The sequence below is a fragment of the Ctenocephalides felis genome, unplaced genomic scaffold, assembly GCF_003426905.1.
Source record: "Ctenocephalides felis isolate EL2017-DRISC unplaced genomic scaffold, ASM342690v1 CF-g0.4_SCAFFOLD_00845, whole genome shotgun sequence".
NCBI classification, from domain to species: domain Eukaryota; kingdom Metazoa; phylum Arthropoda; class Insecta; order Siphonaptera; family Pulicidae; genus Ctenocephalides; species Ctenocephalides felis.
The window spans coordinates 4,114,182-4,135,822 of NW_020536999.1; the positions used below are offsets into that span (position 1 = coordinate 4,114,182).

The 21,641-nt window shown below is 31.8% G+C and overlaps 1 protein-coding gene across 1 annotated transcript in view; it reads right to left on the reverse strand.

Moving 5' to 3' along the window:
* LOC113370173 (dynein beta chain, ciliary-like) overlaps positions 1-21,641 on the reverse strand; it is a 111,733-nt gene that overhangs the window by 58,431 nt on the left and 31,661 nt on the right. Inside the window, exons 37-56 of the mRNA XM_026610849.1 lie at positions 21,403-21,610; positions 19,848-20,012; positions 19,543-19,784; positions 19,340-19,481; positions 17,369-17,525; positions 17,201-17,283; positions 16,153-16,310; positions 14,600-14,801; positions 12,675-12,899; positions 10,992-11,141; positions 10,243-10,431; positions 8,426-8,574; positions 8,151-8,366; positions 5,469-5,709; positions 5,207-5,399; positions 3,024-3,103; positions 2,853-2,950; positions 2,659-2,787; positions 2,359-2,578; positions 2,116-2,280 (exon numbers count right to left, since the gene is read on the reverse strand). Of these exons, the coding sequence (XP_026466634.1) occupies positions 2,116-2,280; positions 2,359-2,578; positions 2,659-2,787; positions 2,853-2,950; positions 3,024-3,103; positions 5,207-5,399; positions 5,469-5,709; positions 8,151-8,366; positions 8,426-8,574; positions 10,243-10,431; positions 10,992-11,141; positions 12,675-12,899; positions 14,600-14,801; positions 16,153-16,310; positions 17,201-17,283; positions 17,369-17,525; positions 19,340-19,481; positions 19,543-19,784; positions 19,848-20,012; positions 21,403-21,610 (3,412 nt within the window). The remainder of the gene's footprint in view (positions 1-2,115; positions 2,281-2,358; positions 2,579-2,658; positions 2,788-2,852; positions 2,951-3,023; positions 3,104-5,206; positions 5,400-5,468; positions 5,710-8,150; positions 8,367-8,425; positions 8,575-10,242; positions 10,432-10,991; positions 11,142-12,674; positions 12,900-14,599; positions 14,802-16,152; positions 16,311-17,200; positions 17,284-17,368; positions 17,526-19,339; positions 19,482-19,542; positions 19,785-19,847; positions 20,013-21,402; positions 21,611-21,641) is intronic.

A 21,641-nucleotide genomic window follows, 5' to 3' on the forward strand; every position in this document is an offset into this window, starting at 1 on the left:
AATCGGACGCTTAGTTCACTCCAAAACGGCCATTTTTTGTACATTTTACTCTGTATCTTCAAATTGGCGGGACCTGTCTTTGCCAAACAACTAATCACCCCTTCTCCCAATCATTACAAATTTAATGTTTTTTAAACCGTTCAAATCGGTTGATCCATGCGCCCGAAAACGTGGACGAAAAAATGCGGAACGGGACACAACACCACACCCCATTAGTTTTCTGAGGTAGGCCAAAATGTTCAAAAACCTTCAAAACGTCGAGAAATTCAAAACCTCTTCTCCCAATCATTACAAATTGAATGTTTTTTGGATCATTGAAATCGGACACCCCGTTCTCTCAAAAAATCAATTGCCATTTTTGGCACTTTTTGCCCCGTATCTTCAAAACGGCTAGACCTGCCTTTACCAAATACTAATCAGCACGTCTCTTTATCAATAGGAATCGAATGTTTTTTGAATCGTCGAAATCAGTTAAACCGTGTCGACGAAAATTTGTCACACACACTAGATACTTGATAATACTATTGACACTAGATAAAATTTATTAAAATACTATATAAACAGTCTTATCTCCTCCTATATGAAAATACAAAAAAAAATATTAGTTTGAACTCACTTTTGCAAACTTTTAGCACAAAGTTTTAAGACATTTTTTACATTTTGTTAAATAACTTCTTACTGGACGCTCTTTTTTAATTAGTTCAGCAGAAACTAGATAAAATTTACTAAAATTTCGTATAAAGGGTCTTATACAATTTGATAAAAAAAATTGAGTAAAACTTGCTAAAGTTCGATTATATATTTTGCAAATTTGCTGCGTAATGTTTTGTTCTTGAAAGAAAATTTTGTTCTTGGCATTTTTTCTTTAATTAGTGATCACTTTTATCATTAATTTGTAAGAAAATATTCCTTAGAATAAAAATAATAAAATAAAATTCATTTTTTCTAAGGAATGCCAGAATATTGAGAAGCCTCTGAAACGTAAAGATATATAAAATTTTTCATTTTTTCGATTTTTTGCGATTACTATAACTTGCCCTACGAGAAGTTAATTAAATATAATTATTTCTCCGAAAAAATGCAATTTTTTGCGCATTTTGCTCTGTATCTCCAAAACCACTAGACCTGCTTTTTTCTACAACTAATCACCACTTTTTCTCATCATTACGAATTGAAACATTCGAATCATTATACGTATACATTAATCATTATTACGAATTTTGGATCATTCGAATAGGATGATCCGTTCTATCAAGAACTCGATTTCTGATTTCTATACTCTTTTCTCCGTAACTTTGAAACGGCAGGACCTGCCTTTGCCAAAAACTTATCAGCACATCTTCCTATCAATAGAAATCGAGTGTTTTTTGAACCATTCAAATCGGTTTATCCGTGCGCCCGAAATCGTCGATTTTATCCACACACAAACATACATTTTTTCTAATATATACTGAAACGTTCAGAAATCTTCTAAACGTAAAGATTTTCAAAAAATCTGAATTATTTTCGATATTCAGAAAAAAAATTTTTTTGGAAATTAAAAAAAAGTGAAATAAACTTTTTTTCTTTTTCCAAAAACAATTGTTTCGTCAACACAAGCAAAAAGTTTTTTGAATCATTCAAATCGGATGCTTATTTCTCCAAAAAAATGCCATTTTCTGCACATTTTGCTCCGTTTCTCCAAAACGGCTGAACCTGCCTTTGCCTAAAACTAATCAAGACTTTTCCTCATTATTACGAATTGAATGTTTTTTAGATCATTTAAATCGGATGCTCCATTCTCTCAAAAACTCGATTTCTATTTTGTGCACTCTTTGCTCCGTATCTCCGTAACGGCTGGACCTGCCTTTGCGAAAAACTAATTTGCTGCACATCTCCCTATTAATAGAAATCGAATCGATCTGTCGACGAAACATTATTTCCACACGCCCGAAAACGTCGACGAAACATTATTTCCACACATACAAACACACACCTATTTTTTCTGAGGTATGCCAAAACGAGATTCAGAAACCTTTGAAAAGTGAAGAAATGCAAAAAAATTGAATTTCGCGATTTAGGACGATTACAATAACTAGCCTAAGGGAAGTTAATAATTTACTTGATAATTCATACCTCAAATCCTTTCTTCACAACTTCTTGCAAAAGTTTATCAAATTCTTTTTGATCCTTTGAGTCGACTAATTTATCACCATACACTCTTGTCGACTCGTGCATCCACAATCTCACCAACATGTTGATATTATTATTGACAGCATCTCCTGTTGCATACAGCATGCCCTAATGAAATAAAAAACAATAAATATACATACCTTAATTTATCAAATTTTAATAGATTGTGAGTCCTTTCCAACTTGCCTGAAATACGTTAGCAAAGTCCCTGACATTAAAAGTGTAGTGAAACTTGACAGCTGTAGGCAAAAACATGGCAGCAACTCTCATGTGCAACTGGATTGCATTCTGGACGATCAGAGGAACCATTTTGGCCATCGAAGAAGCATATTTGCTCGAAGGCATCGTCATGTGCTCCTGCAGAATTGCTGAGTAGATCATTGTTAGGGCATCCACTGCCGGGATACTAGAAAGAAATAGATCAAGGTCAACATTGATAAGATTCAACATTGGTCTAACTCTATTTTTTATGAAGATTTCAATTACCTCATTGCAAATACACAGAAATGCCTCTGGAGTCTCGGATCGATGGTGAAAGAACCGGCGGTCGGATTCATGCACGATACATATTGGCAGTTGTGTATGTCTTTCAAGGATAATTTAATTCGATCGTACCTTAAAAATAAAAGTGAGAAATATAACAAAATTTGATTTGTTTTCTAGTTATTGCTTTTATATACCAATGTCCATAATCGAAGAACTGTCTGATCAATGTGTGCGGTTGCACTGTGCCATACAAGTCGACCTCTGGCATATTCATGTCATCAACAAAGTACACCTGTGAAACAAAATATATTGATATGCTGATTCTTTTTATTTAATAAATTTAAATGCCAAATCTAAGATCTTACCATAGTTTTACCACCGGGTGGTCCATAGTTTCGGCCAGCCTTCTTCTCTAAAACTCTTTCCAATATACGTTGCAACATTTCTGCACAAAATAAATATAAATTAGTGGTGTATGGCAGTGCCTTAAAATATATTGCTGGAACTTCCCGTATCGTAACGAAATATTCATGGAATTTTACATGTTTTCAAATAGATTATTATATAAATATTGTAACTTCGTTCACAATTCGTAATTTATAGGCAAGATATAAGAGCTTATGAATTGTACTGCGACGTTTATATGTGTTTACATAAAAAGTAGGTAAACAAATCTTGATTAATCGGATTTAAAATAAGGGGCATTGTCAAATATTTATAACAATTATATAAATTGAATTGCAAAGTTAAAATTATTTGCTTAAAGTATATAAATAATGTTTTAAAACTAAATTAAAATTAAAATTAAATCCGAATTATTTTCGATATTAAAAAAAAATGATATAAATAAATAAATAAATTAAAATCTTTCAGCAGAAAGTTTTTTGAATCATTCAAATCAGATTCTTAGTTCTCTCAAAAACTGCCATTTTTCGTACATTTAGCTCCGTATCTCCGTAACGGCTGGGATTGCCTTTGCCAAAAACTAATCAGCATATCTCCCTATCAATAGAGATCGAATGTTTTTTGAATCATTCAAATCGGTTGATTCGTGCGCCCGAAAACGTGGACAAAATTGTAACACACATCTATTTTTTCTGAGGTATGTCAAAATGTTCAGAAACCTCTAAAACGTAAAGATATGCAAAAATTTTCATTTTCGATTTTCTCTACTGACAAACAACCTTCTGCAAGAAACTAGTATATTAATTACACAGTCCAACAGGTAAAAGGACTGTACTGACGAGCAAATACAACTTCAACTCAACAAACAAATCCCAGTAGAATAGAATTTTTCTTTGTAATTGAAACGGACTCTACTGACGAGCAAACTAATGACTTGACAAAAACATTACTAATTTATTATATACTTTGCGACATATTGAAGGACTCTACTGTCGAGCAAACTGATTTTGATCGAATTTGATGAATTCGCTCTAGTAAAATATTACACAACTCGAAAAAAAATTTAGAAAATTATTAAACCTTATAAGAGAGAAAAGAACTCTACTGACGAGCAAACTGACCTTCAGTGAAATATTACACTTTTTAATTGATAAATGAACTCTACTGACAAGCAAACTGATTTTGATCGATTCGATTAATAATCTAGTAAAATATTATTACTTTTTGACATATAAAATGACTCTACTGACGAGCAAACTCATCATCAACTTTAAGAAGAATTTAGTAAAATATTATACTTCGTAATTATTAAAAGGACTCTACTAACGAGCAAACTGATCATAATCGATTTCAGAAACAAATTTATAAAATATTCTTATGTAATAGATAAAAGGACTCTACTGACGAGTAAACTTTTTTTAGTAAAATATTACAATTTTTGATATAAACAAGGACTCTACTGACGATCAAACTGATCTCAATAAAAAATTTAAGAAAACATTCTTTCTAATAGATAAAAAGACTCTACTGACAAGCAAATTGATAATCAACTCAGTGAAAAATGCGCAAATTGACCATCATCAACTCGGTGAATAATTCAGAGAAATATTATTTCTTCCTATCAATAAAAGGACTCTACCGACGAGCAAAATAATCATCACCGATTCGATAAAAAATTTAATTGGACTCTACTGACAAGCAAATTGAACTTAAATGAACTCTACTGACGAGCAAACTCCCAATTATTACAAATTGATTGCTTTTTTGGATTATTCAAATCGGCCGATCCGTTCTCTCAAAAACTCGATTTCTATTTTCTGCATTCTTTGCTCCATATCTCCGAAACAGCCAGACCTGCCTTTGCCAAAAACAAATCAGCACATCTCCCTATCAATAGGGATCGATTTTTCAAATCGGTTGATCCGTACGCCTAAAATCATCGACAAAAAATTGTCTCCACACATACAAACAAAAGACACACAAACACACCAATTTTTTCTGAGGTATGCCAAAATGTTCAGAAACCTTTGAAACGCGAAGATATGTAAAAATTTTCATTTTCGATTTTTGGACGATTATAATAACTTACCTTACGGGAAGTTACTAACAATTATCGATTCGATACAAAAATTCATATGTTTACCTGATGTCGTGTAAAAATTAAACGGCACATTTGTGACTGCATAACTATCGGGCAGAGAAGCCAATTTATCAGCTACGACCACACTTTTACCAGTACCAGCTGTACCGACCAGCATTACCGGTACTTTGCGCTCCATAAAAATATTCAAGAAGAATCTCAGACGCATTGTTTCGGCTGTTGGAACCAGAGCAGACTGAAAAAGTAATAGATAGATACAGTTGACATTACAATAAAAACATTTTAATGTGTCCATTCTAATTACCTGAAGTGGTGTATCCAAATCAAACTCAAAGTTCGTCGGCACCAAATCGCTCCACGGCAAAAACTTCTTGGTCTCCGGATCAATAAAATAATGAAATATCGTTCCGCTCATCGGAAACCTAACCACTTTAAACTCATTGATCCACCATTTGTTAAACTCGTTTCGCCAATCGCACAATTGGTCCTGGAACAATGTAGATCCAAAACCCCAAATCACGCAGAACGCAAAATAGATCTCCAACCTGGAAAAGGATAATATTTAGTGACAACTAGGGAATGCAATACCAGTATACCGGTATACCGAATTACCGGAAAACCGCCCGATTTTTCAGCGGTATTTTTACCGGCATTTATTCCAAAAATACCAGTATTTTCGGTATTTTTACATAAACGCTATTTGGTACATAATACCCTAAAGTTTAAATTTCTCGGAACAAATTTTCTTTTTCCATAATCACATAAACAGCTATATCTTCAAGTGATTCTTTAAGATAAAAAAATGTCAAATATTATCTCAACTTGTCATTAAACTGAATATTTATTGCTTTCCAAAGGGCTTCATATCGTGTTACAATAAATAGAATTGGACTGATAGATAATGATGTTTGTTTCATCTTTTGTAAAAATGTTACGGTTTTTTAAGTGATATTTGCGCCAAAATATTTTATATCATACAGATTACCCCTGCATAATCTTTATTTTTTTTTTAACTTTATACATAATAATTATGAAAATCACTAAATATTTTTGCTTCTTATTACAATTATAAAATATTATTTTTCAAAAACGATTCAAAGTTTGAAAATGCTATAGAAGCATCGCATTGTTTTAAATAACAATACTCAACAATTATAGTAACTTATTATTTATCTCGACAAAGAATCCGATCTTAAATTAGTGTAGAAAAATTATTTTTTAAAATTTGAATACTGGTATTGAAATTTTACATCGGTATTGCATTTCCTAGTGACAACCTAAAAAAGGCCATTTTTGGGAATTAAAAAATAAAAAAACTAGTGAATCAATCTATTTAAAATTTTGAGGATATATTTATACATGTTTTGAGAATACAAAGTAAAATTTTTCAAATAAAATATTAAATATTTTTGAAATGACACGCAATCTCCGGCAGCGCCGAAAAAAAAGGTCCTCCACTGCTGGAGTGATTGCAGCCCTCTCCGTTAATAAAACCACAAACAAAAATCTTGTGAAACTAAATATATTGTCTGTGCGATGACCCTCAGGCAAACAAAAAAAAAAAAATTGTTGCAAAGTGAAATTATTTGTTTAAAGTATATTAGAACTATAATCAGAATTAAAAATAAAATCTGAATTATTTTCGATATACAAACAATTTAAAAAAAAAAGAAGTTGAAACAAAATATTTTTTTTTCCAAAATCAATTATTTTGTTAAGACAAGCAGAAAGTTCTTTGAATCAATTGAATCGGACGCTTAGTTCTCTCAAAAACTGTCATTTTTTACACATTTAGCTCCGTATCTTCGAAATGGCTGGGCCTGCCTTTGCGAAAAACTAATAACCACTTTTCCCAATCATTACTAAGTTTTTTAGTTCATTCAAATCGGATGCTCCGTTCTCTCAAAAACTCGATTTCTATTTTCTGCACTCTTTGCTCTTTATCTCCGTAACTGCTGGACATTCCCCTGCCAAAATCAGCACATCTCCTTATCAATAGGAATCAAATGTTTTTTGAACCATTTAAATCGGTTGATACGTACGCCCGAAAACGTGGACGAAAAATTGTATTCATATATACGTACACACACACACACACACATCCATTTTTTATGAAGTATGTCAAAATGTTGAGAAACCTTCAAAACGTCGAGAAATGTAAAAATTTTCAATTCCTATTTTCGGCCCATTAAAATAGCTTACCCTACGGGAAGTTAATAAGGTTAAATTTTTTCCAAAATTTTGGTCGTTTTTGGCCTGCCTAAATTCGATTTTTAATCAGATCAAAAAACTGGAGGGTCATCGTATGGATAGGGGAAATTAGGGTTTGTCGGTTTTCAAAAACCGGTTTTAAAAACATAATTTGGTCGAAAGTATGAAAGTATTTTCTATTTCAGGAAATTTTGTGAGTAAGCAAAGGAAACGTCTAAGTTGCAATTCGACAGACATTTTCAGTTTTTTTTGAAAAAATATTTTATTAAACTAAAAAAACAATTAGAGTTATTGATTTGCTTATTTTTCTTATTTTGGGTAAGAACTTTTGCTTACTTTTGATGACAAAGGGGAGGGGGGGGGGTTAATAATTGTAATAAATCTGCTTACGTAATACTTGAACGATCCCTAATTTATTTTCTATATAAAATTAGAAAACCGGTTGTCCGAAATCTCGGTTTTTGTATAAACCCTAGAGGAGATGCAAAAAAAAATTGATAGCGATCGAATTATTTGTCTCCGAGAAATCACTCCAGGAAATTCGAAAAATGCGGTTTCGAGAAAAACGCGTTTAAAGATAAAATGATCCTTATACTATATACTGTATATATACTCCTTTAAATGGCTGTAACTCAAAAACTATTTAAGATATCGATTTAAAATTTTAGTATGTTATTTTTAAAAGTATAACCTATCGAAATATGGAAAAAAATAAAATGCGATTATTTTTAAATTTCGCACTAGATGTGCCCCTTAAATTTTTATTGCAACTTACCAGTCTTTAGGTGCATCAGCCGGTAAATTAATGGGTGTCAAGAAGTAGTCCAAAAGGTAGCAAACCATCTGAATATGTGCAACTTCTACAATGGGTGTGATTTTCTTCAGTTTTTTCATTTCTTCCAGGCATGGTGGAATGTATTTGTCGAACAGGATGATCAGATTGGCGCGTTCGGATTGACCAGAACGTGTGTCGATCCAGGATAAAACGTAACTAAAAAATACCATAAATTGTAATGTTTACTCATATTTGTTTTACCCAATTTTACTTACGGGTTCCAGCCCAAGTCAGCGGCATTGATGTACAATATTCCGGCCCTGGACACAGTGGCAGGAGTAGCTGTTCGCAAATTCGAAATTTCAAACAATAATCTCATCGGTGGAGTCAATGCGATACGTTCGTTGCTGGCCAATGTCAAAACCTATAAAAATAAATAGTGGTGTATGGCATCGTGTCTTAAGACAAATTGCTGGAACTTCCCGTACCAGAAGTAAATATTCTGAGAAAAAAAATATGCAATCTATAAATATTGATCAATGATTAATAATAATTGTATTAAACATTATCAAATAAATAATTACAATTGCTATATATTTTATAGTGCATACAGTATGCAGTGACAAACTTATCGCTCAAAATACTTGAGAATGTTTACATTAGCAAAAGGTGCCGAATAAATCCATCTGAGGATATAATTCTTACGAGTAGAATAACGCATATGAAATATAAACACTTTTAAACTGATTTGGAAATTTGAAATTCATATTTGAAGTAAAAAACTTTGTATATTTTTGGAAATATTGAAAAAAAAAATTGAAATTTATTTGATCCCAACAAAATTGTAACAAAATTAGTATTTATTTTTAAAATTAACGCTTAATTAATATTATAACGCTATCATTAGTATTTATTTTTAAAATTAACGCTTCATTCGTCAATACAAGTAAAAACGTTTTTTAAATCATTCAAATCGGGCGCTCTGTTCTCTTAAAAACTGAATTACGGTCTTTGGCACTTTTTGCACCGTATTTTCGAAACGGCTGGACCTGCCTTTGCCAAAAACCAATCAGCACGTCTTCCAATCAACAGAAATCGAAAGTTTTTTAACTTCCCGTAGGCTAAGTTATTGTAATCGTCCAAAAATCGAAACTGAAAGATTTTACATTTCTTCAAGTTTTGAAGGTTTCTGAAAATTTTGGCATACCTCAGAAAAAATGGATGTGTGTGTATGTATCTATGGATACAATTTTTCGTCCACGTTTTCGGTCGCACGGATTAACCTATTTGAATGATTCAAAAAACATTCAATCCGTAATAAGAGGGAGAAGTGGTGATTAGTTTTTAACAAAGGCAGGTCTAGACGATTCGGAGATATCAAATTAAATGTGCAAAAAAAGATAGTTTTTGAGAGCACTACGCCTCCGATTTGAATGATTCAAAAAACTTTCTGCTTGTGTTGACGAAACGATTGATTTTGTAAGAAAAAACAATTTCTATTTTTTATTTCCAAAAAATATTTTTTTAATATTGAAAATAATTCGAATTATAATTTTCCTTCTAGCTAAAGTTCTAAAGCTCAATTATATAAATCAATTAAATAGTTTTAACTTTGCACTTCAGTTTATATAATTCTTATAAATATTAGACAATGTTACAGTATTTATAATAATCTATTTGAAAACAATTATTATTTCTCGAACATTTCGTTACGGTACAGGAAGTTCCAGCAATTTGCCTTAAGGCTCGATGCCATACACCACTAGTTGAATTATTCAAATCGGTTGAATTGTGCGCCCGAAATCGTGGACAAAAAATTGTATCCAAACAAACATACACACGCACGCGCGCTCATATATATTTTTTTCTAAGGTATGTCAAAATGTTCAGAATCTTCTGAAACGTGAAAATATATAAAAAATTTCATTTTCGATTTTTTTGCGATTACTATTACTTGCCCTATGGGATGTTAATTATTTTTAATAAATATTAAATTATTGTATAACATATTTTTGAAAACCAAAGTTATTGATAACATAAACCATGACCTAGTATAAAATAATTTCAAATTCATTATTCACTATAAATATACCTTATTGTCATCCATAACAGTGTTTAAACTTTCGATCCACATAGGATCAATATCACCATCCAAAACAATCCATTTGGGCCCAGAACCTGACATATTGGCCATATCTCTCATGATGACCGAGAACAAACCATCTTTCCATTCTCTGGTTGCCGGATTGATTATGCCGAACAGTTCATTATTGGTTACTGCCTATGATAAAAGAAATACTATTATATCTGGACAATGTGCATAATTATAGATAACTAGCAAACCCGACAAACTCCGTCTCGCTACCAGATGGTTTCGTGAGAAAGATGAATAATTTTTTTGTTTGTTTTATATTTGAAAAGGAAAAATTTGATTTTATTATACAACAGTAATGAATTTATTTCGATTACAAAAATGAAGTGGTTTTCAGTTGAACTTCTCTAAGTAAATGAAAGTGAATCCGCAAATTATCCGTTTCATTGAAGTACTCTTTGGTAAACCACATTTTTTGTTGTTTGAACTGACGTTAACACAAACAAAGCGGATGGTTTTCCTACTCGTGAGCAGGCAACGTGAAACTGCCCATGTGAAAAACAATGATTTTCTAAATGGCACGATGCCATGCACCTCTAATTTTCTTAGCTATAAACCTTGCGGAGCCCGAAACCTTTCCAACGAATGCAAAATTGTCGAAATCGGTTCGTGCGTTCTGGAGTTATTTCGTCAGGAAGGAAAACCCGACTTATTTTTATATATATGTAGATATATGGTATCAAGTTTACCTTAGGGTTCAAATCATTAAAATGAGGTCTTCGTCCAGCGTCCTGATGAGTCCTAAACAAAGTCTTCCAAACGTTGGTTTTACCAGTTCCAGCAAAACCAATGATGAAGACAGAATGTCGGACAGCAAACAGTTCTTCCAGTTGAACCACCTGTAAAAATCCCATTTGTAAAATAGATAATATGAAACAATGCGTCATTTATCACCTTTAAATAAAAATTTCTGAATAATAAAATAATACTAGAAAAACAATAAAATATAACAAAAAACCAATATTAGAAATAATAAGATAATAATAATAATAACTAGTTGGTTTGGTATTTAGCCTTGAGGCAAGTTACATAAACTTCCCGATATGTGTAAATAATCGACTTAATCAATAAAAAATAAATTAATTTATGAGTGATTATAAGTGTTCCGAGTGAATTTATTACACATCATTGCAAACGAACGAACGAACACGTTAACTCGGAGTATTTTCTAAAAGCAAATTTTCAAAAATCAATAATTTTAATTAATCAATAATAATAATTGAACCAGTTTCCGTAGGACTTTAATGGTTTACTATGTTCATTAAGACCAAGTAGTCTATCGTTATACCAACTAAATCATCTAATTTTATTTTTAACAAACGTCAAAAAAACTACTCATTTTCTCAAACTTTGATGAATGTTTAAAATTAAACCACTTGTCGTAAGGCCGTGATAATTCAGTAAATTCTATAAGACCATAATATATATCGTCAAAAAAAGTTCCATAAAAATCGGCTTAAATTTTTTTTTTTCAACAGTTAATTACAAGAAAACGGGTCTGTAGATTTTCACCTAAAACTAATCAGTATCATTCCCAACTAATATCTTTCGAACAGTTTTTGATTTGTTAAAATCGGTTCGGTAGTATGAGCTTAAATGTGGACGAAAGGTTCAACACTTTTTTCCAAATTACAAAGAAACGGCTCGGCCGATCGTCGCACAAAACTGAGAAACAATAATCCTCATCGAGATACATCAAATGCTTTTTAAATATCTGAAATCGGTTCAGGCGTTTTTGAGCAAACGTCGATGAAAGTTCTAATTTTGACAAATGCCAAAAAGACCATACTAATTTTTGCAAACTTTGACGAATTTTTAAAGCTATACGAGTTGTCGTACGGCCGTAATATTTTAGTATGATCTAGAAGACTATGGTATCTACCGTCAAAAAAATAATCATAAAAATCGTCAAAAAAATTTTTTTTTAACTTTATTATAAGAAAACGGCCCAGCCGATCTCTACCAAAAACTAATCAGGTCGATTCCCAACCAATATCTTTCGAACGATTTTTGAATTTTCAAAATCGATTCAGAATTGCGGGCTAAAACGTGGACGAAAAACTTTTCACTTCTCTGCTATTTACGAAGAAACGGCTTGGCCGATCGTCGCACAAAACTGACAAACAATAGTCCTCATCAAGATACATCGAATGGCATTTAAGTTTTTGAAATCGGTCCAGCCGTTTTTGAAAAAACGGCGATGCAAAAAATCTGTTGGTGCACACGCACACACACACATACTTTTTCCAAATTTGGTCTCATTCGATTCAGAATGGCTTGAAACGTCGAGAAAACATAAAATTAGCGATTCGGATTTTTTGATGAAAACATAAACTTCTCCTTCGGGAAGTTAATAAAAAAAAAATTATTACCTTTAGCACAAAACCATCCTCCGGTTGCAAATGCAGCTCGGTAGCAGCTTTTCGAATAGCCTTCTCGAAATCCAAGTCCCTCTTTCTCGGGACATCCAAAGCCGGGAACAAATCACCAATGAGTCCCATAAAAACAGGAACATCATCTGTAATGATTTTGGGAATGTTGAAGTCACGCAGAGCTCTCATCAAGACTTGGTCTTCTGGACGTTCGCGATCACCTCTCTGGAAAATGATAAACAAAAAAATTATAATTGATAATTTTAAAAATTAAGGCAGAAGAAATTTAATAATTTGTACAATGGATATAGAAACTTTATCTGCTCATTTAGGCAGAGTTAAAGTACCAAACTCATCAGATAAAGTTTATAAAGATGAGTGTGTGTTTTCATTCGACAACCCGGTGTGTAGGTTATGATTATTTAGCACTGTCATTATAGATTCTTCAGATAAAATATGTATATATAATTATTTACAGGGCCGGTCCTGGAGTCCTCAGCACCCGCATGCAAAATTTGTTCTTGCAACCCCCCCCCCAATAATTTTAGCAGTTTATCAATAAAAGTATTTAAATATTTACGTACATTTTTTCAATTAATTTTTAAACGTAAGGAAAAATTAGATATAATTTAAAAGCGTGTAAAATACATGGATTTTAAATTTATTTAGAAAATCGAGGCAATTCGGGGGTTGATCGTAATCAAACATTTTTAAATTTCCAAGTATTTCTAACATATGTGTAATATTAATGTTTGGGTTTTAAACATTAATAACATTTGAACATTTTACTCATTTATTATGCGATTTATTCGGTTAAGCAAATCGAGCAAAAAAACTAGCCTTTCATTTTTAACATAACTCTCGTATTTCACGTAGAATTTTTTAAATTTTATTTTAATTTATTTTTTCAGTATTTGCAATATTAAAAAGTGCATCGTAAACTTTTCCTTATTGATATCGTAGAGGCCGAATTGATTCATCATTAGATTCAGAGTATCAGATTGTTGTTTTAAAGTTAAATTTTTAACGTATTTTAAAAGTATTGTCCAAAGATCAGTAAAAGATGCAAAGAAATCACGTATTTCCTGAATATTGAAAAAAAACTGATTGTATTTGTATCTGCATTATTTTTGCATAGTTAATAATTAAATTTAGAGTATGGGCACCACTAAGTATGAAAAAAGCTCAACAATTTTTGTTCCAAAGTCATTTTTGAATTTTTTTCATAACACTAACCACGCATGTCTTCAACGTTAAAAGTTCATCAGATGCGAAACATTTCAAACAAAAACAAAAGTTACAATTCAATTTCTCGGAATAAACAATCCATTTTCTAAGCACTGACTTATAATTAGTATATATTTTTTTTAATAAGTACCGTTTCAAATAAATCAGCTCGCAATTTTTTATCAATAACGCCCAATAATTAATTTAAACTTTCGTAGGTTCGCGCCTAGGGGATGAACACTAGATAATTTTTTTTTAGATTTCACGTTAACTTCAAACGAAAAAAAAATGTTATAAGTACATTAAACAATAAGCAGAACAATAATTTACTAACTTGTAAAGTTAATAATCGGTTTATTGTTTCTACTGTATCACTTTGCAAATTGAATATGCTTTTTGTGTCTCCGTATCTATAGTTAAGTTAGATTGTTTATTATAAACAATTTAAAAAAGAATATACAAAAAATAATAATATATTATAAATTTCATTTTCGAATCTCGTTTTGGCGCCCCCTAAGGCGTGCGCTCGCATTTTTTGCATGCATCGCATGCAAGGCAGGACCGGCCCTGATTATTTATATAATGTTTCACACTAATCGGATTGTATTTAAAGGAGTTTGAATCAGGTTTATATGTTAATCTTAAGATCTTTTTTGGGCTTGGGTATGAGATCATTGGTAAAATTAGGTAACACTCACTCTTAAAGCTCCTGCAACCACAAGCACAGACTTGATGGCCCTCAAGCCCCAATCGTAATGATCCTGCTTCGATAAAAGTTCTCTACACAAAGTGTATAGTGTGATGAACTTTCTGGCAAGTAGCCTAGCTTCTTGAAAACCTTCTGCCACCAACATAATTTCACAAATCAGAGCGAAATCTGGCACAACCATGGCGCAAGGCCTATAATAATAAAATATATACATATTAAGAAAGGAGCTTGCTTGATTTTTTTTCGAAAGGAAATAAATATGTAATTAAAACGAAACCTGCAGGTTTCATTGTTATATATTTCAACATTCTTCTCAATTTTTTTCATTAAAATGTATGTCATAATATGCCGGGTACAAGCATTTTGCCAATGCGCCACGAGCGTGCAGGCGGGAAAGATGCAGGTCAACAATTTCCATCCGGAACAAAAAAAAAATCAAAACAAATATATATTTTCAATAGTATAGTTTCTAGTTGAACCTATTAAAAGCCATAAATTAATAAATAAATAATAGTTGAACCTAAAAAATCCAGAACAAAAAGTGAAATTCACCAATTTTACGCAACTTGAAACAAAAATCATGTTTTTTGATACAAAATTTTATATTAAATTGTTTAAAAAGTGGGTTAATTATAACTATTATTTTAAGTTTTTTCAGGTACTACTAGAAAAATATTTAATCCTGAAATACAATGAATTTTGTCTCATTTTAATCAAACATTTTGTTTTTTTCCTGTCTTTCCCGCCAATTGATAAAAATCTAAAAAAAAATGAAAAACCTAGAAATCGCGCGTCGAAGTTTTAGTTACGCTTGCCCACTATTTCTTCTGTAATTTCGAAAATAATTTGAATTTGTTTCTAAAATTTCAGGAATATATTCTTGGCTAATTTGTTAAGGCATTTTTGCAAAAAAAAATCGATTGTTTTTAAGAATCTAAAGTAGGCTGCCCCCTTAAAAATGATTGGCGAAAAATTGAATAACTTCCCAGTAAACCACAAAACGTTAATATTACGTAACAAATATTACGTAATTTTTGTTCCGTTCGTATACATGCTCGACTCTTGCTCACTATTTCTTCTATAATTCCGAAAATAATTCGAATTTGTTCCTAAAATTTTAGGAATATATTCTTGGCCAGTTTGGAAAAACATTTTGAAAAAAAAATCGATTGCCTTTAGATTGGAGAAAAATTGAATAACTTCCCGGTACACCACAAAACGTTAATATTACGTAACAGATGTTAAATAAACAATAATCATATAAATTATTAGTTATTAAATAAATGTTTCAAATGAATGAAATAATTAGCTTGTCAAACAATATACTTCTATATGGAGAGTTCACTAAAGTCACAGAGAGAAAAGTAAGTTACATAGCGGTTACGTAATAAAAAAACAATGCATTTACGTTTAGAGGTTACAACTATAAGTAACATTTACGTAACTATTAAATACGTAACGACGTTTCTTCTGTGCTACGTTATTTTAACTTAATTGAACGTCTGTGGTTTACTGGCTTCTTAACCATTTCAACTCAATTACCTAAACAAAGCTTTTAAATTCTCAGGCAATTCTGCTCGGCCTGCATAACCAGGATTCATGGTGATGAAAAGACCAACAGTCGGCACCAATACGATTTTGGCACCCATGAAGTTGAATACTTGCTTTTTTGTTTTGATGGCATCTTGAATTGTCTTCACCTTTAATAATAACAAAATAAATAAGAATATTACAAATATCAACTAGTGGGACGCATGGCATCGTGCCTTAAGGCAAATTGCTGGAAATTTCCGTACCAAAAATTATTTTTTTTCAAAAAGATTAACATTTTTGAAAAAAAAATACTCTGAAAAAATTAGATTTTTGAGAAACTATAAATTTTTGAGAAAAACTTACTGTTTTCTTTTAAAAAAAAGACTTTTTGAAGAAAAAATTTGTTTTGAAATATTTTGGAAATTCTGAACTTTTTTTACAATCGTACTGCTTTAACTGCATAGAGACAAAATATTGAAGCGCGTAAGCGCCGCGTCGCCGTCTAACGGTTAAACACTGGTATGGAACCCATAGGAATGTAAACAAAATTTATACTTATTGTTAAAATCTCTATAAAATATCTGATAATTTGATGTGCATATGTCTAATGATCATTTTTGAGCAACAATCAATCAAAATTGATTGAGATCAATTTTTTAGGAATTTTGGAATTTTGGACTTTAGTGATGCGTCGTAATATTTAAAATTAGCCACTCCCCTACCCCACCAAACATCTAATTGTTTATATTAGTCATGCTAAGTTTTTCGAATTTATGAAAAAATCATACAATTTTTGAATTTTTTTAAAAATTCAGGTAAAAAATAAATACACGTGATATCTTATAAAACCCCTCACCCTCCCACGTAATATTTTGTGATTTTTTGTCATTTGTTATTTAAAAGCCCCCGCTTTTCATCATTTTTGAGTAACTAAAAATTGCTGTCCCGGTTTTGACTTAAAAAAATATGGTCACCTTAAATATGAGTCCTAAATTTTCTCAAAAACTCAAAAAAAAGTTCTTACATTTTTAGAAAAGGCGTTTTGCAAAATTCATACCTGTACTGCTATGACAGACAAAACTTCAACAGAAATGCGATTGAACTCATCAAAGCAACCCCAAGCGCCACATTGTGCCAATCCTAAAAACATCATTATAGTTAATGCATGATATCAAGTTGTCCAGAGTTTAAAATCAAGCCAAGTACCTTATACTTTTCCCTTTACCTTTATAAATGTTCTCGCAAGATTTGTAATCCATCTGCTCAGAGCAATTGAACACATACACCATAATGCCCAAAGCTCGACCCAAATCTTTTGTAGTCTCAGTTTTGCCGGTTCCAGCAGGTCCTGCTGGTGCAGAACCCATAATTAGATGAAGAGACTGAGGGATAAAAATAAAATACGTATTAATATTAAAATTTGGTATTGGTAATACACCTAAGTCTGTTTTTACACGGTAGATTGGTTCCAGAAGAAGCCGTGTAAAAAAAAAACCGTGTGAAAAAAGACATTGAACTTATATAAAAATGGGTGATTTGTTCCTAATCTTTAAAACCTATTAAAATTAGTGAAAAACAAGAATTTTTAAAAACAAGAATTCATGTTTATTTTATTAAATCAAATATATAATGCTTATTTTCACAAGCATAGTAATTAATGATAAAAAAGATATGCACTCTAATCTAAAGTAATATAAATTAAATGTATGGCAAGTTCAGGAACTAACTAGCTGTAAGTGGAATTCTGTCTAAAAGCAATTAGGGCATCGTGCCTTAAGGCAAATTGCTGGAACTTCCCGTACCAAAAATAATTATTTTTTTAAAAACGATTAACATTTTTGAAAAAAATTTACTTCAAAAAAATTAGATTTTTGAGAAACTATAAATTTGACCAAAAATTATTTTCTTTGAAAAAAAAAATTTTTTTTTCGAAGAAATTTTTTTTTTAAAACAGAAAATTTTTTTGAAAAGAAAGATGTTTTTTTCATTTTGACATATTTTGGAAATTCTGAACTTTCTTTCAAAGCAATCGTACTGCTTGAACTGCATAGAGACGAAATGTCACAGCGCAAGTGCCGCGCCACCGTCTAACGCATAAGCATTGGTACGGAACCCATAGAAATGTAAAAAAAAATTATACTTATTGTTAAAATCTCTATAAAATATCTGATAATTTGATGTGCATATGTCTAATGATCATTTTTAACCGCCAAATGGCATTTTTTTTACTTTTTTCATTAGATCTCTGAAACCGCTAGACCTGCCTTTATGAAAATTTGATCAATTCTTCATCTTGTCAATACAAGTAAAATGTTTTTTGAATTATTTAAATCGGACGCTCCGTTCTCTTAAAAACTGAGTTACCGTTTTCGGCACTTTTTGCCCCGTATCTTCGGAACGGCTAGACCTGCCTTCGCCAAAAACTAATCAGCATGTCTCCTTATCAATACGAATCGAATGTTTTTTGAATTATTCAAATCGGTTGATCCGTGTTCCCGAAATCGTCGACGAAAATTTGTATCCGCACATACATACACACACGTACATACATACACACACACACACACACACACATACATCAATTTCTTCTAAGGTATGCCAAAATATTCAGAAACCTCTGAAACGTAAAGATATATAAAAATTTTCATTTTCGATTTTTTTGCGATTACTATAACTTGCCCTACGGGAAGTTAAAAAAGATATGCACTCTAATCTTAAAAGTAATATAAATTAAATGTATGGCAAATTCAGGAACTAAAAAACTATGTTGTGAACGTTTATTCAATTTTTAAGGCAAAAAAATAAAATAAAATAGAATAAGTGATAATCATAAATACAACATAAATTTAATTGCTGTCGACCGTCATCAGTTATTCGCATTCGCTTTGACCAGTAAAAATTGTTTGTACGCGCTAAAGGGGAATTCACTTAAATCTTTAAGCTAGTGTTCGCAAACTATCGATACTATCGATGGTTTCAGACTTTTTTTTTCATAAATACTTTTTTGTGATATCAACATACTTCGCAAAAATTAAATTTGACACAAAAATTTAAGTACATAAAATTTCAAATCGTGCTAAATGGAATAAAATCGTGTAAAAAAATTAAAAATATTCAATTTTCAAACCGTGTTATATCAAAACCGTGTACAAAAAGACCGTGTAAAAACAGACTTAGATGTATTTTGTATACGCACCTGGGTGAGTGTTATATAACACCTATCAGTCAACGGTGTGATCACAAGACGTGGAGTATTTCCCAAATATTCATACAAGTATCGAAATTGAGCATCGCAGATATTTCCAAAACAATCGTCTTCTTTCTCATCCCATCGATGTCTGTTTTTAAAATACGATATAACACTTTGTTTAATAAAATTATTTCATTGTCTTCGTCTACCTCAATTGGCTCTGCCACTGGAAAGCGAACATGGACTCCACTTTGGCAACAATCATCTTAGCCACGACATCCCTGGAATGCACATCAATCGTACAAATTGTCATGATTTTCTGTCTGTCACCTGGTGTCAGATCACCAAGGAGGAGAACAATTAGAGCGTTGAGCTGGTTGATTTGTTTCTTCTGGTAATCACGCATTGCGTTTTCGTAGCCCTCTTCTAGGCGACCAAAGGCGATATTAACCTATGACAAAAATATAAACTATAGAAATCCTTATGAGAAATGATTGATGACTTTGATGATTACCTCTGTGGTCCACCAGATCTGGGTGCCACAAAGTGAGACCTGAGCAGGCCAATCGAACAACCATTGCTCTCGAGGTTTGTCTTCATATGCATGCACTGCATCTCTAAAGAGATCTCTTAGGGTTTTCTGCATACTATCCGTTACTCTATTTAACCATACCTCCACCTGAAAAAAGAAAATGAACAAATTTATAAATTAACTAGTGGGCCTTAAGGCAAATTGCTGGAACTTCCCGTACCGTAATGAAATATTCGAGAAATTTTAAAAATTTTCAAATATATTATTACAAATACTTATATCTGAGCAAATCAAATGTGAATCATAAATTAATATATTAATATATTAATTAATATATCTCCAGAACATTATAACAATCGTCATTTCATTTCGAATTCAATTTCAAAAAGAAATAATAGTTGCCTATTTTACACAAAATTGAAAAAGTGCCCCCATATAGTCACAGTCTAAACGCATTTGCAAACAATTTCGTGCGTCATTTTCACTTATACTGTGCTTAGCTTGGCGGCATTTTCACATTTTTCAAAAGTTTTCACAAAATTGGACAAGTGCTCCGTATAGTCACAGTCTAAACGCATTTGTAAATAATTCTGGGCGACATTTTCACTTATACTGTGCGTAGCTTGGCGGCATTTTCACGTTTTTCAATAGTTTTCACAAAATTGGACAAGTGCTCCCCATTACTAATTGAATGTTTTTTAGATCATTCAAATTCGATACTCCGTTCTCCCAAAAACTCGATTTCTATTTTCTACACTCTTTGCTCCATATCTCCGTAACGGCTAGACCTGCCTTTGCCAAAAACTAATGAGAACATCTCCCTATTAATAGGAATCGAATGTTTTTTAAACCATTCAAATCGGTTGATCCGTGAGCCCGAAAACGTGAGTGAAAAAATGCGGACATACAAAACAGATACACACACACATCCATTAATCTGAGGTATGCCCTTTAAAAATGTTCAGAAACCTTCAAAACTGATGTGCTGATTAGTTTAGTTAAACAAATCGAGTTTTTGAGAGAACGGAGTATTGGATTTGAATGATCTAAAGAACATTCAATTTATAATGATTGGGAGAAGAGGTGATTAGTTTTTGGCAAAGGTAGGTCCCGCCATTTTGAAGATATAGAGCTAATTATGCAAAAAATGGCAGTTTTTGAGTGAACTAAGCGTCCGATTTGAATGATCTAAAAAACTTTCTGCTTGTATTGACAAAACAATTGCTTTTGAAGATAAAAATCATTACATCTTTTTTTATTTCCCATTAAATATTTTTGTAATTTTGAATTAAAAATTCAAAAAAATTGTTAAGGCTAAGCACATTCTAAGCGCCACTCTGGTACAAATGTTTACCCGAGTGCGTTTAGACTGTTTATGTATGGGAGCACTTTACCACTTTTGTGAAAACTATTAAAAAAGTCGAGAAATGCAAATTTTCATTTTCGATTTTCGGCCCATTACTATAACTACTCTGCGGGAAGTTAATAAATTGTTTCATTAATAAGTTCGATAAAGATTAAATGTTAAAATCTCTACCTGTCCTGAACAGTCGCATAAACTTTTAAACTCGACAACTTCTCCAAGACTTTTGGCCATCATCGCATGTGCCATTTTAGGCTGCTCTTTATCCATTAACAATTTCATAAGATTGTCGTAGAGTTTCGTCAAATGTTTGCCAACACGTTCTGGATTGTTGCCGTTGGACAGAATGTCCAAAAGATCAGAGGATGAAACGAAGTAAAACCTGAAAAATAGTAAAACAATTATATAAAATA